Genomic DNA, 21,552 nt, shown 5'->3' with positions numbered 1-21,552 from the left:
TAAGTACTTTTAAAAAAATCAAAAATCTCTAAGTAAAGATAAAAAAAATTATGTTATTTGAATTATAATTTGTTGGTTACCAAACACAAACCTTAAATACACTGTACTTCTTAAACACATTATTCGTTAAAAATATTCTGACACATAAAATATTACTAAAAAATTATTAAATTAGCAATGCAAAAGAAAAACAACGTGGAAACATTAACAGCAATTAAACTATCTTCGATTTCTTATTATGTTTTCTTTGCAAATAAAATTAACAACATGCAAAACTATTTAATTTTAAATATTTTGCTAACTCTATCAAACTTATCCTTCTCAATTTCAAATTTTTAATTCAAAACTAACTGATTTTTCCTCATAAAAAGGGTTTTCAAATTTTAAATTTCATTTTTACTTTAAACATAACTTCCATATAATTTAAGAACCTGTTTGGTCTCAAATTATTTTTGTTTTATTCAAATCTCCATTTCTCCAAAATTTTATTTATACCATTTCCGAAACCACATTAATATAAACTACTTTCATATTATTAATGAGTTATAACTCAAATGGCATAATCTTTCCATACTCATTTAAGAGGTCGCGGATTCGAGTCTCCTTATTTTTGATATATATAAAAAATAATTTAATGATTCATTAATGTGATAAGAAAGAAATTAATTGTGTGTTTTGTAATACTTTTTTTTTCTCCAAAAATAAGAAGACTCGAACTCACAATTTCTAAATAAATATGGGAAGATTATACTATTTAAGTTATAGCTCATTGGTGTGTGTTTTGTAATACTTAATAACTCAATATTTCATTCATTTATTCATTTAATTTAAGTTTTAAATATCTTAAAAAGTACACTCATTCCATTTCACCATGACTCCATTTCAGTCCATCATTACCCAAAAAAACTTTCTTCCATAATAACCAAAAACATACCTAAACCGAACAAACACACTTGGATAAAGTAGAGTAAGCCCAAAAAATTTACAACTTAGCTAAAGCTAACACGACGGCTTGGCTTAACATCACCTTCACAGTACACAACGACCTTTTACTGTACATGGTCAGAGGAAAAATTGAACGATATATAAAAGTTGATACCAACTCTCTCCACAATGAGTTTAAGTCATCTTTTCTTTGCCAATGATGCCACATCAGCAATTCTAATGACTTGGCAAAAGATGAAAATCAACCAATCACTATTTAGTAAAATATTTTAAAAAAATTAAAACAAAAAACTCTTATCTATTATTATTCAATTGAAACATCAAGTACTAATTAAATGCAATAAACATACATTAAAAGTGTCATAATAATAATAATTATAAAAAATTTCAATTACAAATATTCAAATTCTACAACTTATACATATTAAGACTCTTATTACTCTTCATTTCTTAATCTCTCATACTAATTGTCAAAAATTTCTTAAATTTAATATAATATTTTTATATATTTTTTATTCTCATTTATTTATTTTTTTAATTATTTACAAACAAAAAAACCGCAAAAAAAGACAAAGTGTAGCCATTAATGCAAATCGAAAAATAAAAAAAAAATAAAAATGCAGTTTTGTATAATTCTAATATAAATAACCTATGTCTTTTTTAAAAATAAATAAATTCAAAATCTATTTATAATATGTTCTCTAAAATATTTTTAATATAACATTTATTAAAATATACTATATAGTATAAATAATCTACTTCTTCGCACATTGTGCGGGTCTCACTCTAGTTATATTATAATAACGTTTGACTTGTCAAATTTGTTTATATGCAAGCTCATAGCACAATAATGTAACTCGTTAGTTTTCATGCGATGTTGACAAAAAGAGTTGTAACTTCTTAGTTTTCTATATGAATAAATTATATCTTTAATTTAATTATTTTTTAAAAAAAAACAGGCCTATTGACAGGCTTCAGGCCAGGCCAGATTTAACAACAGGCCAGGCTCAATACTCATTAAAAAGCCTATACCAGACTACAGGCCAGGCTAAGGCCAATATACTCTATTACAGGCCTGGCCTGTTAAGAGTAAAGCCTGGCCTGGCCTGACCTGTTTCCACCCCTACTTGCCGTCAACGTCCAGAATTCGACATATAGCACGGAGAAGAATATCCTTACCAGAACATTTGGCGCCTACCATGGGGCCCAGCCTCACTTTTTAAGTATTGGCTTGACGAGTATTTACTTTTTCTTGTACCTTTTTCTTTTTCTTTCTCTTCGCAGGAACACAACCGAATCATGACAGATCACTTGGTGACCCCGCAGCACAACCTTTCTAACGCCGAACTCTTGGCAGCTAACGCAGCCTTGTTAGCAGATAATCAACGTATGGCCGAGTTATTGGCGGCAAGGCAAAACGACGGTGAGGAGGAGAAGGACAAAAAGAAGGCCAACAGCAATCCCCATGGAGACCACCAAGCAGAGTCAAATGCGAAAATAGGGGAAACGCCTCCGAAAGGGGAAAGGCGACGGTTAAGCCCTTTTTCTAAAGAAATTATGGATTTTGAAATGTCTAAGAATTTTACTCTCCCAATGACATACCGTAAAAGGGGATCAGAGACCCTAAAATTCACGTTACAAAATTTGAGTATATGATGTTTCTTAACAGTGACTCCGATCCTATCTTATGCCGGTCATTCCCCACCTATTTAGACGGTGCCGTGTTAATATGGTTCTCTAATTTACCTGCAGGTTCCATTTCGAGCTTTAACGAATTTGCAAAGCTATTTATTAATCATTTTGCAGCTTCCAAAATCTACGTAAGAAATTTCGACTATCTCAGCACAATTAAGCAGGGACAGCATGAAAGCTTAAAGGAGTACATGACACGTTTTACGGAGACAGCCATGGAGATCCCTGACCTTAACCCAGAGGTACAGCTACATGCCATAAAGAGTGGACTTCGGCCCGAGAAATTCCAAGAAGCGATAGTAGTAGCAAAACCAAAAACACTGGAAAAGTTCCGAGAAAAAGCAACATGGCAGATAGAAATCGAAGAATTAAGAGAAGCTCGTAAGAGCAAAAATCCAACTAGAAGAGAAGAAGAAAAGTCTCACCGATCCCAAAACAAAGATTTCAAGACACCATTTAAGCTGGCACCAAAGTTCGATTCATACACCAAATTCAACACAAAAAGAGAAGACATAATTAAAGAAATTCTGCATAACAAGCTGATAAAGCCGCCGAGTAGAGTAGGTTCATACCAGGATAAGAAATATGTAGATAGAACCAAACACTGCGCTTTCCACTAGAAATTCGACCATACTACAGACGAGTGCGTAGTGGCCAAAGACTTGTTAGAAAGATTGGCAAGGCAAGGCCTCCTAGACAAGTACATTACCTCTAGGAAACAAAAGGAAGCAACGAGGGATGCAGACAAGGAAAAAGAACCATGGCATAAGCCGGTGGAGACACCTCCCTCTAAGGGAATAATAAATTACATTTCAGGTGGCTTCGCAGGTGGCGAAACAACTACCTCGGCTAGGAAAAAAAATTACCGAGCAATGATGACGATGGAAGGATCTCGTCCAGGTCTACACACTTCGGCCCCAACTTTCCGCATCACCTTTAGCACGGCCGACTTCAAATAATCTTGTCCGAACTTAGATGACCCGGTCGTAATTTCAGTCCATATGGGAGAATTGACAGTAAAAAAGGTCCTGCTCGATCGAGGGAGCAGCGCCGACGTCCTGTTCTACTCAACATTCAAAAAGATGCACTTCAGTGACAACGCATTGCAACCCTCACCCGGGGAATTGGTAGGGTTCTCCGGAGAAAGGGTATCGGTATCAGGATATATTTGGCTAAGAACAACACTGGGGGAGCCTCTGAACTCCAAAACTTTAGACATTTAATTTCTAGTAGTTAATTGTGCTAGTCCTTATAACATTATTCTAGGACGACCATTACTTAATACCTTTGGGGCCATCGTTTCGACGGTCCATCTTTGTGTAAAATTTTCTTTGCAGGACAACATGGTAGGAACAGTGTACGCTGATCATAAAGAGGCTATGCAATGCTACAACCCGGGCCTAAAGGCAACCACAAAGGAGAACATACCTCGGATTCATTCGGTGTACAATTTAGAAAGCATTCCTACTTTGGCCGAACTGGACCCCCAAAGTGACAACAGTTGTCCTGCAAATGTGGACGACCTAGAAAAGGTACAATTAGGGCGAGACGAGCAATTTACTAACATCGGATCTGCTTTTCCTACAGGAAACAAAGAAGGTCTTATCGAAATATTGAAGGCCAACGCCGACCTTTTTGCATGGACATTAGCAGATATACCAGGAATCGATTCGAATTTAATATGCCACAGACTGGCAGTCAATCCTAATGTCCGACCTATAAGACAAAAGAAAATAAAATTGGGTTCAGAAAAGGAAAAAAGCAGCAGAAGCAGAAACCCAGAAACTACTAGATGCAGGATTCATTCGGAAACTACGGTTCTCCTCATGGTTAGCCAATGTAGTGATGGTAAGAAAGAGTTCGGGAAAATGACGCATGTGTGTGGATTTCACCGACCTAAATAAAGCGTATCCCAAAGATTGCTACCCACTTCCGAACATAGATAGATTGGTGGACGACACCTCGGGATTCTAGGTACTTAGCTTCATGGACGCCTATTCAGGGTACAATCAGATACTCATGCACCCAGACGACGAGGAGAAAATAGCATTCGTGACCGATCAAGGCAACTTTTGTTACAAGGTAATGCCCTTTGGGCAAAATACAGAGGCAACCTATCAAAGATTGATGGACAAAGTCTTTAAAGAACAGATCGGAAGGAATATTGAAATATACGTAGACGACATGGTAGTCAAGTCAAGCTCAGAAAAGCAACATAAGCGCGACCTCAATGAAATCTTCGAGCAGCTCAAAAAACACAACATGAGGTTAAATACGGAGAAATGCGCATTCGGCGTGCAGGGAGGAAAATTCCTCAGATTTCTATTGACTAATAGAGGAATAGAAGCTAATCCCGACAAATGTCAAGCAGTAATCAACATGCAATCTCCTCGGTCGGTGAAGGAAGTTCAACAACTCACAGGCCGGTTAGCAGCTTTATCCCGATTCTTGCCGGCAGCAGTAGCCAAATCTTATCACTTCTTCAATACCCTAAGAAAGGTAGACAAATTCATCTAGACAAAGGAATGTGAAGAAGCATTCACCAAGTTCAAAAATATCCTAGGATCGCCGCCCATATTACAGAAACCCGAACAAGGTAAACCACTACACCTATTCCTTTCAATTTCAACTAACACAGTCAGCTCTGTGCTTGTAACAGTCTAACAGACAATGGAAAGGAACAACACCCGGTATACTTTGTAAGCAAAGTATTACAAAGCGCCGAAACAAGGTATCCGATGATAGAAAAACTGGCATTCGGACTGATAATCACAGCTCGGCGACTACGGCATTACTTCCAAGGACACCGAATAATAGTTCGGACTAGTCAGCCCTTTCGCCAAGTTTTATCAAAGCCCGACCTAGCAGGAAGGCTAACAAAATGGTTCATCAAACTCTCAGAATTCGACATTACCTACCAGTCCATAGGTTCTTCCAAGGCTCAGGCCCTCGCTGATTTCATTTCCGAATTCACCAGTGACGTACAGGAGGCCGAGCCATGGGAGCTATATATGGACGGAGCATCGAACGACAACGGATGCGGAGCAGGAATACTGCTAAAAGACAATGCAGGGGTATACGCAGAACAGTCAATCAAATTCCTGTTCCAAGTAACAAATAATCAAGCCGAATACGAGGCGTTACTAGCAGGACTAAGACTTGCAAAGGAAATAGAGGTGCCAAAGCTGCGAGTGTACTGCGATTCCTTACTCGTAGTACAACAGGTAACTGGTAATTTTTAAACTAAAGATCCCCTCCTAGAAAAATACTTAAACATTACTAAAAGCATGATAATGAGTTTCCAAATATTTGAAATAACACACATGCCCCGAGAACAAAATTGTAGAGCAGATATCTTGTCTAAGCTAGCTAGATATAGTGATGCTCATCACTAAAAAAATTTGGTTCATCTTACACTAATGAAACCTAGTTTAGATATGCAATCTGTTTTAAGTGTGACACAGGAAAGAGATTGGCGAAATCCTCTAATCCATTATCTGAAGACTAGAACAGTACTAGAGGGAGAGCCGAGGTCTTTTAAAAATAAAGCAAGTAATTACACCCTTATCGGGAACGACTTGTACAGACGCGGCTTCTCCCGACCATTACTTAAGTGCCTTGGAGAGGATGATGCCAAAGCGGCAGTTGCCGAAATCCATGAAGGCATCTGCGGCCATCATGTAGGAGGAAGAAGTTTAGCAACAAAAATCCTGCGGGCAGGTTACTATTGGCCGACCTTAAGATCGGATTGCACAAACAAGGTGTTAAAATGCGATGCATGCCAAAAGTGCTCACCACTAACACACAGTCCAGCCGAAAACATTGCACACGTCCGACATTTGCTGGCCGTTCCACAAATGGGGCATGGATATCCTCGGACCATTTCCGGTATCACCAGGGCAGGTAAAATTCTTTTTGGTAGCCATTGATTGCTTTACAAAATGGATAGAAGCACAACCATTGGCGAAGATAACCTCGATCAAGGTACAAAAGTTTATTTGGAAATTCATTATTTGTAGATATGGTTTACCCAGAGAAATTATCTCTGATAACGGTAGGCAATTCACCGATAAAAAATTACTTCATTTTTAACCAATTTACATGTTAAACATCATTTTGCCTCTGTCGAACACCCACAAAGCAATGGGCTCGCAGAGGCGGCTAACAAGGTGATTTTGTAGGCCCTAAAGAAAAAACTAACAGAAGCTAAGGGTCGATGGGCAGAACTTATACCCGAAATACTGTGGAGTTATAACACAACTCCCCAGTCCACAACGAAAGAAAGTCCCTTCGACTAGTATACGGATCTGAATGCATGATTCCCCTAGAGCTCAGGCAAGGCTCAACTAGGACCGAACACTTTGATGAGAACGTCAACACGGAAGCCAGACGTACGAGCTCGACGTCATTCACGAAGGACACTATATCACAGAATTGAGGCAAAGGTCAATGCAGATGGCTATGAAAAGACAATACAATAAGAAAGCCCGGTCGAGGACTCTAAAAGAAGGAGATCTAGTGCTGAGACAACTTGAAGATGTTCGGAAACCTCCAGGTCACGGGAAGTTGGCGGCAACCTGGGAGGGACCCTTCTAAATCGCTAAAGTCATCGGAAGGGGAGCTTACTGTTTAGAAACATTAGATGGAATAGCCATGCCAAATACATGGAACATTTTGTCACTCAAGTCCTATTATAGTTAATCAAGTCATTGTAACCTGTAGGATGGCCATGTACTCTTTTTCCTAACCACGAGGTTTTTCCCTAAGGAGGGTTTTACTCGGGTAGGTTTTAACGAGGCCGACCATCCCACATACCTCAAACATGAGGACCTTTTTCATATGAATAAAACAAATTGTACATCTCTATACTACTCTATCATATTCAAACAAATATCGAACCAACAGAAACAAAGTTGGAATCACAAGAGATGAAACATTCAAAAACGTCAAAACAGTTTAAGAGTCAATTCCGACACCATAGGTCGGATAAGCAGTCAATAAAACCGGAACAAAGCCGGCCCCAACAGTTTAAGAGTACCAAAATATCGACCTTCAAACAAAATATACAAATTCTCGAAATTCAAACAAGAGGGGGGACATTTTCATCATGGTCTTCACTCGCTTCATCCTAGACCAATTTCCCATCAATAACAATTTTTGTCACGTCAAGTTGACGAACATCAAACTCGGGCGCAAAAAGCGAAACCTGAGAAACAGCTCGGTCGAACCCAGAAGTAAACATCTCTATACCTTCATCCTCCAACTCGTGGATACGGGCAATCATCTCGCCCTTTATCTTATCATTGTCTTTGATCTCACTCTGGAGGAGACGAATCTGATCCTGAAGCCGGGCAATTTCATCTTCCCTGTCCTTCATTATGGAAGTGACGTCAATAATAATCTCTTCTTTCTTTTTCACCATACGTTCTAAAGCGACAAGCTTCTCAACAGCAACTTGTTGTTCGACTCCAAGCAATTCCGTAGTACGACCAACGCATAAAAGCCGAGAAGCAACAACCTAAGACAACAAGGTAAGTAGAATAAGTCGAAAATAGACCAGTACAAAAGGCAAAAAAAAAAAAGAAGAAGAAGAAAACGATTGCCAACCTGAATATATTTCCCCAGGGCATCCACCCCAGCCCGGCGAGTAAGCAACATGTCTTCAGGGCTGCGTTTGTTTTTGAGAACAGGACAGGACAAGACACTGAGAATAGGACAGGACAAGACACCGATGGACAGAGACATAAAATTTTGTGTTCTTGTACTCTGTTTGGTGATAAACTATAACAAATTATGAAAATCTAATTTATTCTCATTTTTTTCATTCAAAAATTTTGAGATGAAAAATATAATAATAAAAAATATAATTATGAAAAATTAACAAGAATAATGAAAGAAAAAATAAAAAATAAGTTTGTGTCCCTTGTTAGTATCCCCGTGTCCTTCCTGTTAGGATGGACACAAAATACACTAATTCAGTGTCTCTGGATACACTGTCTCTGTCCATGTCTCCTCTGTCAAACATGATTTTGTGTCTCAGTGTCCTATCTCTGTAAACAAACGCAGCCCAGGGTACTGAGAAACCCTATCAGAAAGCTCGGCCAAAGGAAACTGATCACTCCAAAGAGAATGCGAGCTCGTCCCAGGGATAAACCCGTGGAGTCTCCGCTAACGATAAAAAACCGACCTTGAACTTTCAGTAGCAACCTTACCTCCCTCAAACAACACTTCTAAAGAATTTTCAGAACCATCCCTCTTCCTCTTTGAGGAGGCCGATTGCGCAGTTGAAAAAGCCGCATCCCCCTCACCCACCTTTGGAAACCCAGAAGCACTAACACCCTTCTCCTTTTTCTTGTCCAGAAACAATTGTAACCTAAACGATCTCAGATGCGGTACTCGCCCTCCTACAAACAAAAAATGAAGAACATAAAAAATCAGAAATAAATTAACAGCACTTATATTACCTATATAAGTCCTTAATCCATCTTTATCATTTTCCTTTTCGAAATGCAACATCTCAGGAATGGACAAGCACTCGCCAACAGCAAAGTTTTCAATCAAAAAATTCATAACCAAATCCTCCTCCTCACTCCTATATAAACCGCAAGTATTGCATTGGCTCCGAATAACAATACAACGGATACTTCTCTATTAATTCGTCATCAAGATAGAAAGGATACTCGGTCTCTATAGACCGGACTTTTTTACAAACAGAAATTTGAAATTTTTGAAAGATGATTTATAAAGTAAGAAGATGGAACGACCAGGAAAACTACTTAGGAATACCCATAAACCCTTTCGAACCCCCTTGGATTGGAACAGAGAAAAGAAAACACCCAAAGAAGGAGGATACTCAATGAAATTCATCAAACACTGGAAAGCCCTAAAAAACGCCCAAGAATTTGGGTATAACTGAGAAGGAGCACAGTTTAGTTGAGTTAGCACATCACACTCAAAAAACGAAAAAGACAATTTCACATGCAGCTCAGAAAAACAAGGGGTGTACATATAAAATTACCCCCAGTCTCCTCTCCGCTCACAAATCCTATCCTCACTAGTACAGGGAAGGAGTTCAACAGCAATACCAAAATCGTCCTTAGTCAATTTCAAGCTAAGAAGCTCGTGAAGTGACTCAGAACTAGAATACGAAGAAGCACGCGTCTTGACATCATCGTGCATCCAGTGATAAGGATTATCTTTCTTAACCTCAACCACTTTCTATTTCTCTTTTTCCTTTTCTTTTTCCATTATTCCTTTCCTAACTATGACAGAAAAACAACGAAGAGGAAGAAACAAAAGTAGGAAAAATCTAACCTTTGGAAGTCATTTCGATCGTCAATCCAGATAAGAGTAAAAAAGGGCTTTTGGGAGATTTCCAAAGGAACAAAGCAGTAACCAAATGCTATTACAACCCACTAACTAAGTGGGAGGACCAACAAATTAACCGTTGATATGCCCTAAGACAAAACTGTTCAAATGCGGTCAATAAGGAATTAATTGTAGCACGTTTTCCTAGGACAGGAAAAGATTTTTTCGAAATTAAAAATTAATCATCACTTATTTTTTAATGTTAAATTTAAATTTTTAAGCAGAGCAAGCTTGAAAACGCATCGTTGAACTTGGGGGCTACTAGGTCCAGCAAGGCAAACTGAGATATAAGTTGTATAAAAGCTCAACTTGCTAATAAATGGATAGGCAAGTCAAGTTTGGGGGCTATGTATCGTACCCTATAAACTCGGAAGTAACGACTTATATCTCGGCCACGTCAATCAAATTCAAAATTGCAGATAAACGGGAACTTATCACGTAAACGATACTCCCTAAGAATCTCGGCTAAAGCCGAGATCCGCTCAACAAGCCCTTGAATAGTTCAAGCCCTAAAGACTTATAAAACGGCAGCAACATGAGTAGTCTAAACACACAAGTCATACAGTAATAACTCGATTATACACGCAAGTTTTGAGAGATATTTTACTGACTTGAGCGTCGGAATCCTTTTTGCAAGTACCACGTTTGGATTTGTGTTCGAAGAGGATACTTTAAGCGACGAATAAGGTCATCTCTTGTCGTCAACGTCCAGAATCTGACGTATAATGTAGAAAAGAATATTCTTACCAGAACATATATATGGGATTATTCTTATATGTTTCTTATCATGACCCATGATGTTTGTTATAAAAAATGTTAAATAATCAATATTTGTATTTTTGTTCTATATTTCAATTAATATTGGTCAATTATCTTTTTTTTTTACTAAAAACTATTCATCTTTTTTTTTTTAATGATTTTTGGTGTTAAGAAGTACAAGTATGATGCATCCTTTATCCTTGAAGCGTCACATGATGTTCCTACCATGTTGCCCTTACTGTAAGAAATTCATGTGGTTGGTTGTTTCCATGCAATTGGATGCCAGTCCAGACTCCACCACTATTCTTATACTCCTTTCCAAAGCTAATAATATATTCTGCTTTCGCTTTCACAATTTTACATACACACGGAAAATCAACCCTTTGGAAAAATCTTTGGCAAGATCTACAGTAAGTAGATAGAAATTTAATAAAGATTACATGTAGCAGTTAATTGTACTTATATTATATGTGGGTAGAAAAGGACAGGTAAAAGAATTGAAGACTAAAAATATATCTAACCTAATAAATACATAAAAGGAAAGCAAAAACGACAAAAGAACAAGTAAGCAGGTGCGGTGCAATGAGAATGAGGAAACTTGGGAGTGAGTAGTAATTAACACGACTTAAGTAACATTTAATTAAAGATTAGGTTAAGTGGGCACCGCAATAACAACACAGTGACACGGTGGAAGCTGAACCCGCCTTTTTTCCATTTTGGTATTCGTGACGTCAATCTCCACCGTTAGCACCCATCCGCATGGCATGGCATGTGATTGTGATTGCGATTGCGATCTTCTCTCTCTTTCTTCCCATAAAATCTTCCAAGTTCCGTACTTTACTCGGAATTAGCCTTCAATAAAGCGCTAAACCCGTAACAGAACACATTCTGGCGCTCATGCTTCCTCCCTCACTCTGAACCCCAAATGGTGCAGCCACTGCACTCAAGTGTGTGTGATTCTGAGTGACACTGTTTCTTACGGTGGACCCGTAATGAAAGGAGTTTCCTTCAATGGGTTTTCCTTATTCTTGCTCTTCTTCTTCACTCTCTTCATGTCTCTGAGCTCGATTTCAGCTCTGTCTCAAAGTGGCTCCGACCTGCCTCCGGTGAAGTTTATCATAGGTTCGTCTAATCGTGTGCCTCCCTCTCTTCTTTTGTTATGGTGATGGGTTAGGAGTTAGGATTAGGTGCAGATCTTGCTAAGCTGAGGATTTGGGATGAAAGATCAAAACTTTGTGCCAAGTTTTAATTCATTTGGATTGATCCCACATAACTAATTGAAGCTCAAAATGTGCAAGTTTTGTTGTTTTGATGGGATTGGATTTATCTGTTATGGTTGTGACTGGTCTGTTCCTTCTTTGTTTTCAGGAGGAGAAGAGAATTTGGGTCCATGGAAGTATGAAATGAGTCAGATGACACACATGGGTCCAGCACCAGGGCCTAATGGTGAGGATACTCTTGTCTTGGCGGCAAACAGGACCAAAAGACCCGACATTCTTAGAGGATTTCGACGATACCGAGGTGGTTGGGATATTACAGATCGCCATTATTGGGCTGTAAGTGCTATTTGTCATTCCTACTTTTCATGGTGTTCTTGAATGAGTTTATTCAGTAATCACTTGGTGCTTTGTTCATTTAGCATTGAAACGGAGAGTGCTATTCTTTCACATCCTCATTGCATTCCCTGTATTGTATTTTGCATTTTTGTCCATGTTTCTTTGATGTTACTTTGCTTTCCAAAGATTTTCAGCTAACCATTTGTCACCAAATATTTGCAGTCAGTTGGATTCACGGGTGCGGCTGGTTTCATTCTTGCTGTGCTATGGTTCATCTCGTTTGGCTTAGCACTTGGGATTCATCTATGCTGTGGATGGGGAATTAGTATCAAACACAAAGAATCAAATCGTTCACAAAGGATTTGTCTTATACTGCTGATATCATTCACCTTTGCAGTAGTGTAATTCTCTTTACTTACTTTAATGCTTTTTTTTTGTTAACTTCTTGATAGGATGTTTTATTTCCTCACAATCCCCCTGGCCTTGTTCTTTGCATCTTACATGGGGAAAATGGGTTCTTTAATCATCTTTGCTTTCCATTAGTAGTTGCCAGATATTCCTTGGTATTTACATGTTACATGTTACATATTACAAATGTTTAGTGTAGTTTTTTGTTCTCTGAAAACTTTCACCATTATTTGCCCACAAAAGTATTTGAAGTTCTATGAAATCTATTATTTACCATTGCTTCATTGTTTGTTCATATTTACTTGGAGACGAATCCAACCTGTCCTGATTACTGACATCCAATTCTCTTTAATCTTCGCAGAACGGGATGTATCCTTCTTTCTGTTGGGCAAGATAAGTTTCATGGCGAGGCCTTGGGTACCCTACAATATGTTGTTAATCAGTCAGATTATACAGTGCAGACTCTAAGAAATGTCACCGAGTATCTCTCCCTTGCAAAAACTATCAATGTCAATCAGATCCCTCTTCCATCTGATGTCATGGATGATATTGACAAGTTGAATGTGGATCTAAATACTGCAGCAAATACACTTTCGGAGAAGACGGAAGAAAATTCTGTTAAAGTTCGAAGAGTATTCGATGCTGTGTATGAATCATAAAACCGAGGACTTGTCATTTTGAAATATAAATATTCCATCATATATGATCCTAAAATGTGGACTTTTTTTGTAGGCATCTAGCTTTGATAGTCGTGGCAGCAGTGATGCTTCTGCTGGCAGTAATTGGATTGTGTATGTATTTTAAATCAATCTAGCTACTTTTATACTCATGCTCTAGAACTCTTGCTTATGGCTATGTTGTGTTTGTTGCAGTGCTATCTATCCTCGGACATCGACATGCAATCCTCATGTGAGTTTCCTCTGTTTGTGCCTCTTGATATTACCTTGGCTTATCATGCCTCTGTGGCTCTGTCTGCCTGAAGTGTTGGTGTTTTCCACATTCTTCTATATCTGATTTCAGAATGTTATTGCAGATTTGTTATCAGTGGTTGGTTACTGGTTGCAACCACATTCATTCTTTGTGGAATGTTCATGATCATTAATAAGTAAGCCATTATAAAACAATCCTTGTTTACCATATTCAGCAAGAGCGATCCCCTTTCTTTTCATTCATTAAACTGTAATACAATTTTTTTTATCACAGTGCAATTTCTGATACCTGTATGGCTATGGGAGAATGGGTGGAGAATCCACATACAGAATCCGCACTTAGTGATATTCTTCCATGTGTTGATCAGAGAACCACAAACAAAACACTTTTTCAAAGTAAGCAAGTAGTCAACAACATTGCGAATGTTGTCAATCAGTTCATTTACAACACCGCGAACATAAATGCAACAAAAGGTAGTCTGGGTTACTACAACCAGTCTGGGCCTGGAATGCCATCTTTGTGCTATCCCTTTGACCCTCAGTATCAAGAGCGGCAGTGTACAGCTCAAGAAGTTTCTTCTGCCAATGCTTCAATGGTAATTTTTTGTTTAAAAACATTACTTGACTTAATTACTGAGATTTTCGGTCGGCTGGGTTTATGTAGCATTATTCTTGTTTCAATCGTCTGTGGCTCTGTGCACCTCTCTGCTCGAACCTAATAAATTCGGCTGTGTTTGTGTGGGAGAAGAATGCTAGTTATTTTAGCTTGGATAGCTGGATCTCTTGATTTGGATCCAGTATTTTTTAGCATTAGGCTATAGTGTCTATTTCTGCTGAATGAAATATAAGAATCTCACTGAACTTGTTTAAAACTTTTGCAGGTTTGGAAGAACTACGAATGTGAGGTATCTGAATCTGGTATTTGCACAACAGTTGGGAGGGTGACCCCGGCGATTTACTCGCAATTAGTTGCTGCAGTTAATGAAAGCTATGCATTAGAACATTACACACCGCTTTTGCTTAACCTTCAGAATTGCAATTTTGTCAGGGATGCATTTGCAGGAATCACCACAAGTTACTGTCCTCCATTAACCCATTATCTCAAGATTGTCAATGCAGGACTGGGACTCATTTCAGTTGGCGTCTTGCTCTGCCTTGTTCTCTGGTTACTATATGCCAACCGCCCCGGAAAAGGGGATGTGTTTGGGAAGCTATCCTTATCAGAAAAACTAAAGAGCAGATTTAGCAAGAACCGCAATAGTACGAATTCGTCATTGTCAAATGCTGGTAGTGAAGTATAGATTGTAAAATAGTTTTTAGTATAAATATAGGCTTATATATTATTTTACTGTGCCACATATAGCGGGAAGAAACAAAGGTGGAGCGAAGCAACATCTTTAGTTGGAGAATAGTAACCAAAGTAGTGTATACCATATACATATACATTTTGCCTTTGTAAAGAATAAGCTATTTTACAAGATTTTTCAGCTTTGGACCTTCTCCCTTCTTTTTTGATTGAATTACGAACCAAGTTGAAAATATGTTTGATAATTGATAGATTTTTCTCCCTTCTTCAAAAATAGCGGTGCAGAATTAATGGAGGAAAAGGAATATTTAGATAAAAGCAAGAGCAAAAAGAATTAAGAAACTACTCGTGAATCCATGTTTCTAGAATATTCGATCAAATTAATTCGTATTTTTATCTACCTACCAGTTTTCCAACTGAATCATAAAAAACGAAATCTAGAATAAGAACATGATCACCTGTTAAAGCAATAGAAAATGAGAATGAAGTGGTTGACTTGGATATGACTGATATTCATTCTTAAAAAGTTGACTTTATAAACCAGATGGAGGTTTTGGCGTGACTAGCAAGCAAGCATGCGTGGAAAATGAAAATGAAAATGGAAATCCGAATCTACATGAATCACAAAAAGTAGAGAGAACCCTCAGAATTCACCGGGATCAAACATAATTTCGTCATCGGTGCTGTTGAATCCATCATAGTGAAAAAGAGAAGACTCCACAGCTTTGTTGTTACTCGTCTTGCTACTGTCCTGCAAAGCCACAACGTCACTGACGCCGTGAACAACCACCTTATCGTTGAAGAACATGTCAGGGAAGAAAACCGTCACTCCGTTCAGATTCAATACGCCATTGGATCTCGTGATGTTGATCCCGAACCCTTCCACGAACGTAGGAAGCTCCGTATCACCCTTGAAATTCACCAGATCGTTCCAAAGAAGCCTGCACGGCACGGCGTGCCGGAGAAAGAACGATGGATACTCCTCGAACTCTCCGATTCGATTCATCACCATCTCGTCCGGCGGAGCCAATATCGTTACCGGGTTCTGCTCCGATAAGCCGACAAGCTGCATCGCCAGGAACGACGCCATGGCGGTGTACCCACCGGATTTCAAGGTTTCGATGGCTGGGAAGAAGGAGTCAGAGGAATTGTTCGCGGTTAGGTTCCTTGCTATGCAAGAGGCGTTGGAATTAGGTTTCTGGTTGGATCCGCTGTTGTCCTGGAAATTTGGATCGAAGAAGCGATCTACGCCGTAGATGAGGAGGACGCCATCGTCGTAGATCGGAGATCCGGTGATTCGGACGTTGTTGAGGGAGGTAATGCGGTCGGAGGGAGAGGTGGTGACGACGAGGGACTGGCCGGGGAGCATGGTGGGGATCTTGGCGCCGGCTGGGAGGAGGCGGAGGCTCTGCGCCGGTAAGGGAAGAGGAGCAAGGTGGAAGCGGAGGAGGTCGAAAGAGGGCTGACCGGACTTCTTGAAGGCGGAGTCGGTGGGGGCGAAGATGGTGACGGAAGGGGACTGCTCTAAGAGGGATTCCGCCACAACCTGAAGGGTGAGGGCCATGGAGACGAAGCTGGAGTCGGCGAGGATGTCGGCGGCATCGGAGATAGCTTCGGTTGGAAGGGCGGTGGAGAGGGAGATGACGGAGAGACTGAAGATTAGGAGGAAGGAGAGTGAGGAAGCCATTGATGGAGCTTGAGAGTCTCCGAAAATGAAGGAGATTTGGCGGGGAAAAAGTGATTGAAACGTGGCGGTCTTCTATTGGCGAAGAAAAATAAGCAGTTATGTGGTTCGTTAGTCGTTTCGTATGAAAAGACAGAAACGCCCCCGTATCAGTAATTTTGAATCTCAGTCATCCCTAGTTCACTAGTAACTAGTCAGTAATAACTACACCTACCACTTAGTACAAAACTGGTGGAACTGCATCTTTTAAATAGTGAAATCTAAGCTTGCCAAATGATGCATCCTAAGCAACTAAATTTAGATGTGCTTAATAAGTATTGGGAATTTGATCAACCTATATGTCTAATAGTCCCACATGAATTAGGCCCATTAACTAGTTAAAAAATAATTTTTATTTTTAATTTTAAAATCCAAAAAATTAAAATAATAGAGAATTATTTTTTTTAATGAATCTATTTTTTAATTAATTAACGCTAAATTAACTACACCCTAATTGGTTCCCTAGTGAGATCGACAGGGAAAACATTGGTGGTAACGCATTTGATCATTATCAGCCCATTATATATTGCCTTTGAAAAAAAAAATTACCATTATATATTGCATTTGATCATTATCAATTGCTGTTATATTTTAGCGATGGAATTGGTTTGATAGAATTAGTGACGAGATTTGTGATGACAAACTTTTTAGTAATAACAAACGTGATGTATTTTTCATAAAAAAATTTGATAGACCCAACCCAACAATCTGTAGAAAAAAATTGTCCTTTTATAGTTTTTGTGGGAACTTTATACAAATGAAAAATTCGTCAATGACCTGTTAATAAAACAGTTTTAGAAATGTTTTTTTCGCAATTATTTTCGTATGAAATTAATAATTAAAAATATTAAATAATAATTTAATGAAACATATTAAAATATTTAATAATTTTTAATTATCAATTTTATATAAAAATAATTATACATAAATTTTCTCTTATAATTTTTTGTTGGTAACCCTAAATAAGGGTTTAGTACAAGTGAGTCTACATAAACACAAATACTTCCAGCACCCTTTGCTATTCCTTTTTGATTCTCCCCTTCTCCTGACCTTCTTCTCCATCGTACTCCTCTAGTTCTTCATTCATCGTGCTCCTTGCCTATGCTCTATCACCTCTGCTTTGTGAGAATGCATGTTCTGTCAATAATGATATAATAAAGAATCTAAAAATATAAATAACCGATTTTTTTCCCTTCGAATAGTGACCTTTTGTTATTGTGTATGATGTATGTGTTCCTCCTATATATTAATTTTTTTTAAATAAGGATAATAAAAAAAATTAATTATCATGTATTGATAGATCATTCAATCGTATTTTATCATAGTAAAACTAATTAATTTTCAAACTCACTACTTCATTAAAAAATCATATAAACACATAATTAGATAACCGTTATTCATACATTGGCCCATGATAAATTAAAGCCATGGCCCAAAAAAGAATTTGACTATTCCCGGAAGGCCTTATAACAACTATCCAGACTCAATAAGGTCCAACTAAATAACTATGGGTTAATTTGTTCAAATTGTGCGTTCGTTCGTCTAGTGGTTAGTTCATTAACCTGCTTAAATAAGTATTGAAAATTTGAATTTCGGTACATGTAGTAATACATTGACTAATAACAAATTCTTAAATAGAATTTAGTATCGCGACGAATTATTCCTTATATCCAATTAGACAGAGATCTTGATACTCGTATCGGATCGACTTCCACAGCAAGCAAAGAATTGTCATTCCACTACTTTTGAAATATTTACAAACTCAGCAATTATCTTTTATGGAGTAACTTTCTCAATATTAGAAGAGTAACCATTCATTATTATAAAGAAAAAGATTCTACAGTGATGATCAAATGATTATTCTTTTCTATAAATATCCTATTAATTTTAATTTATTTTAAATTTTAATTTATTTAAATTTTTACTAACTTAAATATCAAAATTCTTTACATGTATCCCACCATCATTCGAAACTGATGTAAAGTCACTTAATAGTAGTCTCGCTCCATTTTTAACCTATTTTTCAAGATTCAAATCACCAATAATCTATTTTAAGTTCGCCTAAGAATAACGGTAAAAACTTTTTCAAACGGTAAACGCATTAAGATACATAACCCAAAAGTTTGGTACTATAAACATTAAATTTATAAATAAGATCTACAAAAAAAAAATACAGAACTAAGGAAATTTTTTGGTTATTATTACTTGAAATAAAGTATAATATCAACTACTCTAACATGACGACATGCACGTATAGCTTTTGGTACGTTGACCTTGTCATTTTGATTCAGGAATCACGGGTTTTTAATTTGAGAAAGTATAGAGACTCAATGACCTAAGCGTATAATGTGTACAATAGAAATTTAGAAAGTATTATAGATATGACCATTAGTGTTACATTTGCTTATTAGGTTACGCTTTTGGAATGAATGGTTTCATGACATGGTATTAGAATTCTAGATCCCCGAAAGGTCGAGAGTTCAATCCTTGGTGAATCCCAAATCAGTTATCTCTGATATTATTCTATTGTGCGCTTCCAGTCGTTCACCTACACACTAATAATTCGAATGTGATTTATTTCTTGAACCCATAAAGTTTGTATGTTCATCCATAATTAGAATGGAGTAGGAACCAGGACTACTTTATTTCTTTATTTATTAATATGTACGTTGACAATGTTACGCATGCATGCATAGAAAGTCCATATCATTAGACTTTGCTCAACCAAACCACGGTCCAAATAAATCTCATAACAAATTGTGGGGTCAATCTATGATAATAATTGTGATATTGAAATTTAACTATTTAAGAGTCAATGACTCAATGTCACTTCAAATTTTCTTTAAAAAACTATTTTACTTAATTTGGATTGTAGCATGCAAATTGCTGCACCATGTTGTTCCTAAGGGTTAACAAATAAACGATGCCTTCATATATATCTCATACTTATCTTATGTCGCAACCAATTCAAAATGGAAATATATATCATGAAAATGAAAATAACAGAAATTGTATACCAAGCCAGGGGAAATAAACACGTGAACTTGACTGGGTCTTAATATAGTTCGGAACTTCAGGTATGTATTGCATGAGGCCAAATTTGAAATTTGATTTGTTTACTTATATTTGTAATACCAAACGTGTCCAAAATAAATAAATAATATATCTTTTTATTACGTCATCTATTTAATTATTCTCTTGCTATTATTTCAAGATACGTAGTATATATGAAGGTTGGTTCTTGGTTGGACCAATTAGAATTCGGTCTTTCAAATTTTGTGGAAGTGTTTGTGGATTATGACCAAAATTTAATTCATTACTTACTTAAAAATCGATAACACAACAGCGTGACGTTTTGATTTGGTTTAAATAAAGATGAATACTCAAAGTCTTTGATTGGGTGCATGCACAGCATGCCTCACGTGCACGATTAAATGCCTTGTAATAGTTCTTTCAACGAAACTTTTACTTCATTCTCCAAGTCCTCAAGATTAAACTAGAAGCTATCTTTCTTTTTCCCCCTTAAGATTAAATCATCACTCTTTCATCTTAATAACAATAAAAAAAAATTTATAATCCACAAATACCTCTCAACAAAATACATCAATTTAGTTGTAATTTTCGTTTTTATTATCTTATTTTATTTTATTTTATTTTTATTTATTTTTATCTTATTTTATTTACTTTTATTTTTCATAGATTAATGTTCTATATATATTTAATTTTATTTTTATAATTTACAATTCAATTAATCAACAATCAATCAAACAATACAAAGTATAATATTTTTCTTCTTTTCTTATTCTTCGACAATTTTATCAAATTGAATATATTGCTTTATGCTGATATTTTTTGTTATGATTTTTTAATCAAATTGCACTTTTGGCTTTTTTATTTTTGTTGAAAAAAGTCATGCTTTTTTATACAATTTTTCTTATTAACACTACATAACTATACATATACTAATTCAATAGCAAAACTTTACATCAAAGTAATCACAAAAACTTTATGAATGACTCTAGGTGTAATATAAAAAATTTTAAATAGCTAACTAAAACATTAAACTTTTGATATTTTGTCAACTTCTATATACACACATATATACACATAAATAATTACTTTAATTTATATATACATCACACAAAATTTAAACACTTGTATTGATAGAAAACATGCATACATCACCCCTCATATTCTACCTTCTTTCTATTAATTAATGTTAGCTACATATATATTAGCCAAAAAATTATTTGCCACTTAAAAAAATTCTATTAAAATTATCTTTTAAATGAAATATCATTTTGTTAAATGGTGTTAGTATGACGCAAATTATTTTTGATATTGGGGGTGGAAATGGTGTTTGTTAGGATTATGGATAATAAGGGTGTTATTCTTAAATGTGGATTTTTTTTTATTTAAAATGTGGAAATCGACCCTCCGATTTGTTTGGAAATAAAAATCTAACCATCCGATTATAAAGAACAAAAAGTCAGACTCTCCGATTTGATATTTAAAAGAAAATTAAAAATCAAATTACAAAGTAATCAGTAGATCCGATTACTGATTCCCATATTAAAATAAAACACATGCACACACCAACAGAATTAAATTGCACACATTTATTTTTCATAATAAAAATTTTTAGCCTTAGTATGAATTATATAAGGCTAAAAATAATTACTTTTTATATGCAATTGACTTCACATGAAGATAGTAATAAAAAATTATAGACGATAATTTAGTCAAATTTATCCAATGATTTAACGATTTTTTTTTATCATTTTCAATATATCAAAATTAAATTATTATTATTATTATTATTATTATTATTATTATTATTATTATTATTATTATTATTATTATTAT

At 36.4% G+C, this 21,552-nt stretch overlaps 3 protein-coding genes across 3 annotated transcripts; 2 read left to right on the top strand and 1 right to left on the bottom strand.

Moving 5' to 3' along the window:
- Window positions 3,639–7,270, top strand: LOC107616151. Its single transcript, XM_016318146.1, has 7 exons — window positions 3,639–3,791; window positions 3,975–4,485; window positions 4,640–5,063; window positions 5,297–5,861; window positions 6,102–6,540; window positions 6,657–6,691; window positions 7,193–7,270. The coding sequence occupies exons 1-7, from the start codon at window positions 3,639–3,641 to the stop codon at window positions 7,268–7,270; spliced, it is 2,205 nt and encodes a 734-aa protein (XP_016173632.1).
- Window positions 11,569–15,159, top strand: LOC107619176. Its single transcript, XM_016321416.2, has 9 exons — window positions 11,569–11,886; window positions 12,133–12,320; window positions 12,543–12,721; window positions 13,090–13,374; window positions 13,461–13,519; window positions 13,601–13,637; window positions 13,762–13,833; window positions 13,932–14,253; window positions 14,539–15,159. The coding sequence occupies exons 1-9, from the start codon at window positions 11,757–11,759 to the stop codon at window positions 14,956–14,958; spliced, it is 1,692 nt and encodes a 563-aa protein (XP_016176902.1). The 5' UTR covers window positions 11,569–11,756; the 3' UTR covers window positions 14,959–15,159.
- LOC107616845 (putative fasciclin-like arabinogalactan protein 20) lies at window positions 15,455–16,965 on the bottom strand. Its single transcript, XM_016318756.2, has one exon. The coding sequence runs from the start codon at window positions 16,648–16,650 to the stop codon at window positions 15,607–15,609; it is 1,044 nt and encodes a 347-aa protein (XP_016174242.1). The 5' UTR covers window positions 16,651–16,965; the 3' UTR covers window positions 15,455–15,606.

This window comes from Arachis ipaensis, chromosome B09, assembly GCF_000816755.2.
Source record: "Arachis ipaensis cultivar K30076 chromosome B09, Araip1.1, whole genome shotgun sequence".
In the NCBI taxonomy this organism is placed as follows: Eukaryota; Viridiplantae; Streptophyta; class Magnoliopsida; order Fabales; family Fabaceae; genus Arachis; species Arachis ipaensis.
The sequence above is the reverse complement of the archived record's forward strand: the minus strand, read 5'-3'. Positions and strand labels throughout refer to the sequence as shown.

Bases quoted from the DNA above. Each gene is read 5' to 3' on its own strand.
- LOC107616151 (XM_016318146.1), top strand. From the start codon at position 3,639: ATGGGAGAATTGACAGTAAAAAAGGTCCTGCTCGATCGAGGGAGCAGC. The intron at 4,486-4,639 runs GTAAGAAAGAGT...ACGCCTATTCAG, and splicing joins GGTTAGCCAATGTAGTGATG to GGTACAATCAGATACTCATG. The intron at 5,862-6,101 runs GTAACTGGTAAT...AGTGTGACACAG, and splicing joins CCTTACTCGTAGTACAACAG to GAAAGAGATTGGCGAAATCC.
- LOC107619176 (XM_016321416.2), top strand. From the start codon at position 11,757: ATGAAAGGAGTTTCCTTCAATGGGTTTTCCTTATTCTTGCTCTTCTTC. The intron at 12,722-13,089 runs GTAATTCTCTTT...TAATCTTCGCAG, and splicing joins TCATTCACCTTTGCAGTAGT to AACGGGATGTATCCTTCTTT. The intron at 13,638-13,761 runs GTGAGTTTCCTC...ATGTTATTGCAG, and splicing joins CATCGACATGCAATCCTCAT to ATTTGTTATCAGTGGTTGGT.
- LOC107616845 (XM_016318756.2), bottom strand. From the start codon at position 16,650: ATGGCTTCCTCACTCTCCTTCCTCCTAATCTTCAGTCTCTCCGTCATC.